Source organism: Manihot esculenta, chromosome 16, assembly GCF_001659605.2.
Source record: "Manihot esculenta cultivar AM560-2 chromosome 16, M.esculenta_v8, whole genome shotgun sequence".
Taxonomy (NCBI): domain Eukaryota; kingdom Viridiplantae; phylum Streptophyta; class Magnoliopsida; order Malpighiales; family Euphorbiaceae; genus Manihot; species Manihot esculenta.
The window spans coordinates 6,658,469-6,669,132 of NC_035176.2; the positions used below are offsets into that span (position 1 = coordinate 6,658,469).

General features: G+C 33.1%; 1 protein-coding gene and 2 long non-coding RNA genes across 4 annotated transcripts; 2 read left to right on the forward strand and 1 right to left on the reverse strand.

Moving 5' to 3' along the window:
* Positions 1-8,021, forward strand: LOC110603542 (ubiquinone biosynthesis O-methyltransferase, mitochondrial-like). 2 transcript variants are annotated; one of them, XM_021741296.2, is made up of 4 exons: positions 1-332; positions 7,212-7,301; positions 7,470-7,548; positions 7,765-8,021. In XM_021741296.2, exons 1-4 carry the CDS (start codon positions 127-129, stop codon positions 7,783-7,785), a joined length of 396 nt encoding a protein of 131 aa, XP_021596988.1. In that variant the 5' UTR covers positions 1-126; the 3' UTR covers positions 7,786-8,021. The 2 variants fall into 2 exon arrangements, 1 of the variants encoding a protein (XP_021596988.1); XR_002486144.2 differs by lacking the exon at positions 1-332 and adding an exon at positions 6,857-6,998.
* LOC110603543 lies at positions 2,253-6,668 on the reverse strand. The gene is made up of 5 exons (XR_002486145.2): positions 6,354-6,668; positions 4,070-4,916; positions 3,893-3,980; positions 3,590-3,817; positions 2,253-2,845 (listed from the first exon to the last, which is right to left on the reverse strand). It is a non-coding gene; the product is annotated as an uncharacterized LOC110603543 (long non-coding RNA).
* A 1,016-nt stretch (positions 8,022-9,037) lies between the features above and the next one.
* On the forward strand, positions 9,038-10,339 carry LOC110603544. Its single transcript, XR_002486146.1, has 3 exons — positions 9,038-9,506; positions 9,875-10,024; positions 10,122-10,339. It is a non-coding gene; the product is annotated as an uncharacterized LOC110603544 (long non-coding RNA).
* The last annotated feature ends 325 nt before the right edge of the window (positions 10,340-10,664 follow it).

Genomic DNA, 10,664 nt, shown 5'->3' on the forward strand with positions numbered 1-10,664 from the left:
CTCAGAATTGGAAGGGCAAATGGAGTGTATGCACTGAGAGAGAAAGAGGTAAGGAAGAAGATAAGTAACAGGTTCTCCTCTATAATACAAGTTTCGCAGTTTTCTCTGCTATTGGACAGCACGGCCATGGCGTCAAAGCTGCTGATGGGAGCAATTCGATATCCTAATCGATTCTTCAATGCCACCGGAAAATTCTTCTCTTACCGACCAATGTCAACTACTCCTCCTTCATCACCGCTTGGTAATGGCAAGACTGTCGACGAGAAATCACAACATAAGTTATCTTTGAATGATGACACGCTTGCTAAATTCTCCGCCATTGCAGACACTTGGTGAGCAATTTTTCAAATCATGCAAAAAATAAAATTTATTTTTAAAATCATGCAGGTTCCGAAAATATTTTTGGATTTTATGTGTCAACGAATTGATTCGGCAGTCACACTGCCGAACCCAGTAGTTCGCCATCTATGGTGGCGAACTTCATGATGTTCGCCACTTATGGTGGCGAACTACATGATGTTCGCTACTATGAGTGGTGAACTCGTTTGTTCGGCACTCAACAAGCCGCGCCATGCCACGGGAGCAGTCCCGTGGCTTCCAGCGTGACTTGTTCGGCACCCAAGGTGCCGAACAAGTCACTTAAAGCTGCCAATGGCCCGTGATTGAACAGAAACATGTGCGCAAAATTCCAACGGCTAGTTCGGCACTGTCAGTGCCGAACTAGCCAACATTTTCAACGGCTAGTTCGCCACTGTCAGTGGCGAACTGGCCAACAATTTCAACGGCAAATTCCAACGGCTCGCCCAACGGCTACTCCCGGCCCTCTTTATAAATTATTCCATGGCTCACCCATAGTCTTACACTGCTTGCTTTCTGCTCTTGCTTTCTGGTCTTGCTTCCTGTAAAAATTATTCTATAATACACCACTCTATATAAATCTCTTTAGCCTATTCCTTTTTGATTTCTCTATAAAATACTTCATCCATTACTCTATAAACTACTCAAAATCTGCATTATATCTCATCATATTGCGTTCTATAAATTATTTATTCCTCTCTATAAATTTTTTCAAATTATTATATCTACTCTTATCGATTCGACTACAAAAAAAAACACAGGTAAGTTTTAAATATTTTATATTCTAAATTTTTATTTTTTTTAAGTATATAGTAAATTGAGATAAAATTATTTATTAATCTATTTTTGTTTTTATCAGATAAATGGCGATTCCTGCATATGCTAATATTCATTGGGATGGTAATATTATAAATAGTTGTAATGGTTACGATTATGATGGAAGTTTTTCAAAGATTATTCCAATGGGTAAACAGATAAGTTTTAATCAACTGGTTGGTAAAATTGCTCGTGCAATTGGAATATCCGGGAATAATGAATTTATAGAGACAATTAGTTTTAGAAAGCCTATAATTGTAGATGGATCATTGAAATTTGAATGTATGGAGATATGGGGTGAAGATGATATATCTAGTATGTTTAATTACTTATATCAAATTGGTGGTATACCTGGTATTGAAATATATGTTAAGATACTTCGCTATGTTGATACTACAAATGAGGATGCTGATATTGGTCCTGGAACTGCTGTGGAATCAAATGATGAACCATGTGAAGAGCAAAATGTAGTTGATGATTATGGTTTATCTGATAGTCTTGCAGGGCCGTCAATTAATTTATCTGATGCAGTAGAGAATGAGAACGAGGATGAGGATGAGGACGAAGATGACGATGACGATGATTCATGGATGTCTACTGAGGATGATGATGATGACAATGTTCAGGAGGATCGTGGGAGTGAGTCTCAATATTACAACACATAATTTCCTAATCCTATTGTGCCTGTTGTTCATCCTCCCCCATACGCAGAAATAGACTTCGATTTGCTGAGGGTGGATCCTTATGATAGGCCAGAAGGCCGTTCCTTTTGGGATCCTTCTAAAGACTTTTCAATTGGGATGATATTTTCTTCGAGAGATGCAGTGGCTGCGGCTGCAAAAGAATATCATCTAAGGCATCATCATCAATTTTGTTATCATGAAACAAGAGAGAAGACTTATTCTATAAAGTGTAAAGACAAAGACAGTGGGTGTGCATGGAGGCTTCGAGCATCCAAGAAAGAAGGAGAGGATGTATGGAAGATTACAAGATATAGTGGACCACACATATGTACGAATCCTCAGGTGACAAAAAACCATAGCCAATTGGATGAAAATTTTATTTGTTTATTTATCTTTGCATTAATTGAACAGCAGCCCGATATAAAAATTGCTGCCCTACAAGCTGAAGTGCGGGATAAATATGGATACGAGCCGTCTTATCAGAAAACATGGAAAGCTAAGCAGAAGGCAATTGCAAGGCTTTATGGGGGTTGGGATGAATCATACAGTTGTTTGCGTAGATTCATGACTGCTCTTCATCATTTTAACCCAGAAACAGTATACATGATTAAAGATAATCCATATTGGATAAATGAGCGATTAAATCCGATGTGTCGTGTATTTGACCGTATGTTTTGGGCTTTTAAGCAATCGATTGAGGGATTTAAACATTGCCGACCTGTTATCTCAATCGATGGGACATTCTTATACGAAAAATACACTGGGTGTATACTGTGTGCAACCGCACTTGATGGAAATAATCAACTATTTCCATTAGCTTTTGCCATTGTGGATAAGGAGGACGGGGACAATTGGTCATGGTTTATGGATTGCTTAAGGATCTTTGTAACCAACCGAGAAGATTTGTGTGTAATTTCAGATCGACATGCTGGAATTTTGAAGGCGATGCAGAAAGATTGGTGGCAACCTCCAGCTGGTCATCATCGTTACTGCATCAGACATGTTTTGAGTAATTATAATAAGACATTCAAAAATGCAGCAATAAAGGAAGCGTTGCGCAAGGCAGGTATGTTTCATGTTTCAATACGAAGTATGCATAATTTTAAAAATTTAATGTCACATTTTACTTATGCTAATTTTACTTTTATGAACTTGTCCTTTATATCAGCGAATGAAAATCAGAAAAGAAAGTTTTATGAAGCAATGAACAATATTCGGGAGGTGCACCCTGAATCATACGATTGGGCAATTAAGATAAATTTAGAGAAGTGGACAAGATCACACGATGGTGGACAGAGATATGGCGTGATGACAACAAACATGGCTGAATCCCTGAATGGCATGATGAAAGGATTTAGAGCGTTGCCTATAACGGCAATGGTGGAAAAAATATTTTTCCAGTGTGTTCATTATTTTGATATGCGGAGGACAACTTTTTTGGAGCAACAAAGTAAGGGCTATGTTTTCACTCAGTCTTGCAGTGAAACTCTGCGTGCTAATGCCATTAAGGCCAATGGACATAGAGTTAGACGGTTCAACAGTCAGACCATGGTTTGTGAAATAATTACAGCAAATGATAGGCAAAAATAAGTGGTCAAACTCATGGATCAAACATGCACATGTGGCAAATTTCAGGAGATGAGGATACCATGTTCACATGTAATTGCAGCATGCATGTCCCATTCAATTGACTACGAACAATTTATATCTGAGTATTATAAAATGGATCGTACCATACAATGTTACGCGTACACATTCCATCCTCTTGGACACCCTGACTATTGGCCTCCAACAGATGGACTTCCTCATGTGCCTGATATTTCTAGAATCAGAAAGAAGGGACGTCCGAGATCTTCTCAAATACGTAATGAGATGGACTGGAGGTCAAACAAAATAAATAAAACCTCGAGAGTCCATTACTCAATATGTGGCAGGGCATCAGTGTACGGCTCCCAAAGTACCTGCAATGAACATTCAATTGTTATGCAATAATTAATGTAGGTTCAAAATATTAGTTCATTTATTAATATTAGTACCTGCTCGGGTAATAATCTATCAAGCTGATATCGCAGCTCCACGAGTACGTGGGTGACTACCTCTGTAACATGTCTGGCATTACTCCACCTGCACAACCAATTATATTAGCAAATATTTATTTAAATATTTAATATTAAATATGAAATAAAATTTAACGATTACATAATATCACATACCTGCTGCCTAGTGGAGCATCATGATGTGGTGCTCTGTCTGACAGTGCCGGCGATACTGCTGTGATTCGGTCCCATGCCCATATCTGAACTATAAATAAGGGACCAGACATTTGCATAACTTCAGGATTTGTCGCCTTACATAACTGTCTATACAACTATGCTAGACATGCCCCACCCCAGCTATAATTACCAGCGTCCTCAAGATCGGCTAACAAAGGTAGAAACATTAAGTTCACCCGCGACGCAGATGTATCACCAAATATGGATCCAATCGCTCTCATAATGTATGCTCTTGCAAACCTATGAACAACTTCCTCATCAGCATCATCGGGAAGTTGACTAAATTCCTCAGCAAGCCAACTTAGTTTCAGATAACACCCTCTAATGGCATTATTAGGTGGAATGACACCTAATAACGCCTCATAAACTGAAGGCCAATGGTGGCGTGATCGGCCTGTAACAGCTGCACCATTGACAGGCAACCCGGTTATTAGCCCTACATCCTGAAGGGTTATAGTCATTTCTCCTTCAGGAAACATAAATGTATGTGTCTCTGGTCGCTACCTCTCAACAAGAGCCGTAATTAAATGCCAATCTAATGCAAAAAAACCTAACCGGATTACACCATAAAAACCCGACCGTCGTAGGTGAGGTATTATTTGATCTGGTATTTCACCCAAATGTAAAACTGTACCCGTTCTTCTACAACCTATTGCCCCACTTTCTATATTTTGTTGCCATATAGCCTCAGACCTATGTTCGGCTTGTCCATATAGCAACGATGGATCATTGGAACCAGGTAAAATATAATCACGTCTGTCACGACGGTTGCGCCTTTCTTCCATATCTAATTATACAAATTCACACCACAATAAAATGTTATACTAATACACATTCACCAACTAAACAATATTCAAAATCACTAACAATATTCAAACATTATTTATTCACTAAATAAATGTATATAATTTAACACTACAATAACATACATATTCTACACATATTATACCATAAAATCACAACAAATACAACTACTTCAAAAATATTCTATCCAAAAATCACAACAAATACTCTATTAAAAATCTCAACAAATATTCTATCACACCAATATTTCATCCTAAAATCACAACAAAATTTCATTCATAACTAAGTCTAAATTTAACAGTACATTACAAATTTAAAAATAAAATAATACATAATATTTTTTTAATATTTTAATTTTACAATTAAAAAATTATTAAATTTTATTACATTTTTAATTATATTCATTTAGCAAAATTAAATTTCATTACATATTAACAATTATTTAAAATAACTTAAACAAAAATTAAAATTATTTCTAATCAATTTACATAATATTATAATACAAAAAATAAAGTTATATTTAAACAATAAAAAAAATCAATCGGATTACATAATTTTAAAAAATATATATATATTCTTAAAAAAATTTCATATTTTTTTCTTTTAAATAATACTTTTTAAAAAAATATTAAATTTTATTTGATTTTCAAAAATATTTACATAAACTGAAACATATAATAAAATTACTATTATATAATTTATTTATTATTATGATATAAAAATAAAATAAATAATAATTTTAAAATAATAAAACATTATTACAGATGAAATATTTTCAAAAATAATACTATATCATTTATAAAAAAATTATTTCTTTTTATTTTCTCAATTATTATTAATTTAAAAAATATTAAATTTTATTATTTATTAAAAAATATTTAAAAAACTTAAACATTACATAAAATTAATACTATATAATTTATTTATTATTATATTATAAAAATAAAATAATAAAACATTATTACGGATGAAAAATTTTTAATAATAAAAAATTTTTAATAATAAAATTACTATATTTATAAAAAAATTATTTCTTTTAATTTTCTTAATTATTATTTATTTTAAAAATCTTTAATTTTATTATATATTCAACAAAATTTATAATAACTTAAATATAAAATTAATTTATTATATTTATAACAAAAATTATTATAACTAAAATATTAACTCATTAAAAAAATTAACTATTTAATTTATTAAATTTAACTTTTTTTAAATTTCTAATATTTATATAACAACTTATATTAATAATATTTTTGGCTTTTATTTTTTACTTTTTCTAATAATAATTTCTAATAATTATATAACAACTTCTATTTTTTTTATTATAATTTAATATTTTATTTTTTGCTTTTATTTTTTATATATTAAGTGAGAAAATTATATATACATATTTAAAAATAAAAGTTTAAATAAAAACCTGTGATGGAAAGAGATCGCTTGTGCTGGAGAAGAAGATTTGAAGAAGAAGATTTGCTGAAGATGAAGGCTTCCGGCGATGGAGAGAGAGAAGAGAAGGCTGCGGAGGAGAAGGAGGATGAAAAATTTTGAAGGGGAAAGAGAAGAAGAAGAGTCGAGACTTTGGCTTTAAAGCCAAAGTCTCCTTTGTCGAGGACTGTGCATGCAGAGCCGCGTAGCTCTACATGCACGCGGTCAATGCTTCGTCAGGAATTTCTGACGAAGCATTGAATTATGCATGTTCGGCACCATTGTTGCCGAACATGCCACATGGTGCCGAACAAGCTATGTTCGCCACCATGAGTGGCGAACATCATAAAGTTCGCCATCATTGGTGGCGAACTTCTGGGTTCCGCAGTATGACTGCCGAATCCAGTGCGTTGACACACAGAATCCGAAAATATTTTTGGATCGTGCATGATTTTAAAAATAAATTTCAATTTTTGCATGATTTGAAAAATTGCTCACACTTGGTCATTTTCTTTTCTTCGTTTCTCAGTCCCTCAGTTCGTTTTCTATTTATTATATATTTTAATCTTCTCGTGTATTTTCTTTTGCTATCTCTGCTTTGATTCAATCTAATTTAGGAATATTTTTCTTTGATCCGGTAACGTTTTTGCTTAATCTCTGTTGTTTTATTTGATCTTCATGAACTAAATGAAAACTCATTTGCGTTTGGGTAGAATTTACTCTTATATTTAGGAAAAAAAATTGATATTTCGTTGCTTTTGCTTAATTTAGAGAACCATGCCTGAAATCCTTTTGTTTGGCATTAGATTTGTTACTATATAATATTAAATTTAAATAAAGCATTTTGCAGTTGGGATCCTGAAGGACCATATAAACCAGTGCATGCGATGAATCCAAATAGACTTGCTTTTATCCGCTCCACACTTTGTCAACATTTCAGGTGGATTTTCTTTATGTATTCTTCCTATTTTCTCTTTCTCTCTTGGGTTTTTTGTCATTGTTTCTTGGATGGCCTGGATTTTCTCATTGAGTCTCTTTCTCCTGGAGATATGTGTCTGAAATAAGAAGGTTGTACTTGTTGAAAATAATAACATCAGCTATGTTTCAGGAAGGATCCACAGATGGCTAGGCCTTTTGAAGGACTAAGCATTGTTGATGTTGGCTGTGGTGGAGGACGTCTTTCTGAGGTATATATTTTTACCTTGAGCTAATGAAGTTCCTTGTTATTGTTATCCATCCTGTAGCAGACATATTCTGTAAGTTGGCAATTACGTATAAAATGTCTCAATATTTTGTCTGCAGAATTAATAATTGTTTCGCTAGTATATTTGTGCATATTCAAGTTGGCTAAGTATTGTTTGGCATCTGGTGCTTATTGTTTGTTTTGGTTCTTCAACCTTTAGCTCGAATGGGAGCAACTGTAACAGGCATCGATGCTTTGGAGAAAAATATCAAGATGGCCCGCCTTCATGCTGTATGCTCATTTCACATCCTAAACTTCTCAATGCAAATGTGTTATCAGCTAAACTTGCATCATCTCTGTTTCTAAAAGGATACTGTAATATTTTTTCTAACAACTTATCTGTTGTCCACATAGTTCTTCACTGATTATTATTCATGGCTAGGACATAGATTTGGATGCTCATTGCTTATTGGATACTGACAGGGTAGATTTGGTGTTAGGACCTGCTACAGTCACAACCCATCAGGAATTTACTTCTTTGTTTGTCTTCACCTCTCCAAATTCCAGGAAGGGATGAGACAGACATCAGAGATGGGCGAAATGGTGTCCATTAAAAAAAATAATAACTCAACCAGCGCTTGCCTAAATAATTTTAAATGAATATTTGCCGAGTGTGATGTGGAGAATTGCTAGCCTTTAATCTATCTCTATTTTACTTTGAGTTCAGAACCTTCTTCTTTTAGGCTTTTAAGTTGAATATATACAGGATTCTGACCCAGTGACTTCGACCATTGAATACCGTTGCACAACTGCTGGTACGTGCAAATTCTGTTCATATCTCAAGCTTTCCAATAATGTGTTTTTTTTCCAATAATGTTTTTTTTCCTATACACATTCAATGTTCCATTGTTTTGTCTCATACACTTGAAGGGTAGACACGAAGGAATAGGCTTGAGTTAAGAGTTTATGAGTAAATATGGACTTACTTGGACTTAGATCAACCATTTCTAAAACGTCAAAACTTGCCAATTAGTTAGTCGGTCCATGTCCTTATAAACCCATTGAAATTTTTGTAATCTTTAGACGTGAGACGCTTTGAATCGGTTAGGGTGATCATTCGGTCGGTTTGATTTAAAATCGAATTGAATCGAATAAATTAAAAATTAAAATTTTAGTATTTATAAAAATCAAATCGAATCGATTTTAGTAAAAAAATTAAATCGAATCATTTGATTTGATTCAATTCAATTTGATTTGATCGGTTTAAATTTTTAATAATTTTTTTATTTTTTTACACTTTATTTTTATTATTTTAAAATTTAATCGAAATATTTTAATTTTAATATGATCTAATATCTTTGTATTATTGAAAATAATATATTACTATCACTAATCGGTTCGGTTTGATTTTTTTAATTTTTTTCTGCGAATCGAACTAAAATAATCAAAAATTTTAAAATTAAAAGTCAAATCGAACAGAAATAAATAAAAAATCGAATCAAAATTTTAAATTAATTCAATTTGATAGATTTTTTCGATTTCAAATTTTGCTCAGCCTTGGATGATAACTGGAATGACCATCCCTGAAACCTTGAAATGCAACGACTGACATCAGGAATTTGAATTGAATTGAAATTGAAATTGGACCTAAACCTACTTTAATACCGTATCATGATTTTTGAATTAAAAGAACTGAGGTGAATGAATGGGCTTGAGTCAAGAGTCGACGAGTAAAGATGTGCTTACTTGAGCTTGGACTAATCATATTCAAATAAAGGTTTGAGGTTTGAGGTTCAAATGTTTATTAAATATTTAAATTGCATTAACATAAATATCCTATCCAATATTTTCTTTTGATGGACAGAAAAGCTAGTTGAGGAGCAAAAGATGTTTGATGTTGTGATTGCACTAGAGGTTCTCTCTCTCTTTGTAATCATGCATGCATGTGGGCTCAGTATATAGGTCCGTGTTGATTTGTGTGTGATCTTTGCATACTTGTGAACTCTTTCCTGATATAACTCTTAAAGAAAATCCCAACTTGAATTGAGCAAGAAAATTCAATGAGCCAAGCCTGTCAATATGGGTTCTCGAAAACTAGGGTCAGCTCGTTTACACCATTATAAGCAGGGTGATGAGTTTTAAGCAAGTGGAAAAAGTAGAGCTAAAATTAATGAATGAACTAATTAGAAAACTTTTTAAGATGTTAGGAATTTTTTAATATATTTTTTAAAATAGAGAGACCAACTAATAAATTTTGATATACTATAAAGACTAAATAGTAATTTTTCCTTACTTAAATTTGTTTTTAAATTCATTTATTTCCACTCAAGGTAATTGAGCACGTACCGGATCCTGCCGAATTCTGCAAGACTCTGTCAGCATTAACTAATCCAGGTGGAGCTACTGTGCTTTCAACAATTAATCGATCTATGAAATCATATGCAATTGCCATTGTCGTAGCAGAGTACCTTCTGCATTTGGTAAGACTTGCATTGTATCGTCATTCTCTTATTTGTTAATTTTTCATGTGGGATTCAAGCATTGCTGTAAAACCATTGCGATTGATCTTGGTTTCAGAGTTCCAGTGTTGGGATATGTCGTTGTGGGACGTCTTCATTATAGAGTTGCTAATAATAGATAACCATGCTTGCAGCTTCCCATAGGCAAGCATCAATGGTCATGTTTCGTTACTCCTGAAGAGCTAGCACTGAACCTGCAACGTGGTTCTGTCAACGTAAAACAAAATGTTTGGGTTCTTGCACTTCTCTTTTAAGAAAAATAAAAGAAAATATCACTTGGTCCATTCATTTTCGCTGATAAAATATCACGTGGTCTCACTCATTTTATAATTAGCCTTTAAATAGAACATTCGGTCGATTTAATTTTAAATTGAACTGAAATTAAAAAATTAAAAAATTAATTTATATAAAAAATAATAATTAAAATTGAATTAAAATTACAAAAATTAAATTAAATTGAATTAATTTGATATGGTTCGATTTTAATTTAAAACCAAACCGTTGGCTAAGAATAACGCCTAAAAATTGAATTTCCCATCCGGCCTTTACTGCTCTAGTCCCAATTCTAAGTCTTAAGAACCTAAAACACAACAACAATTAT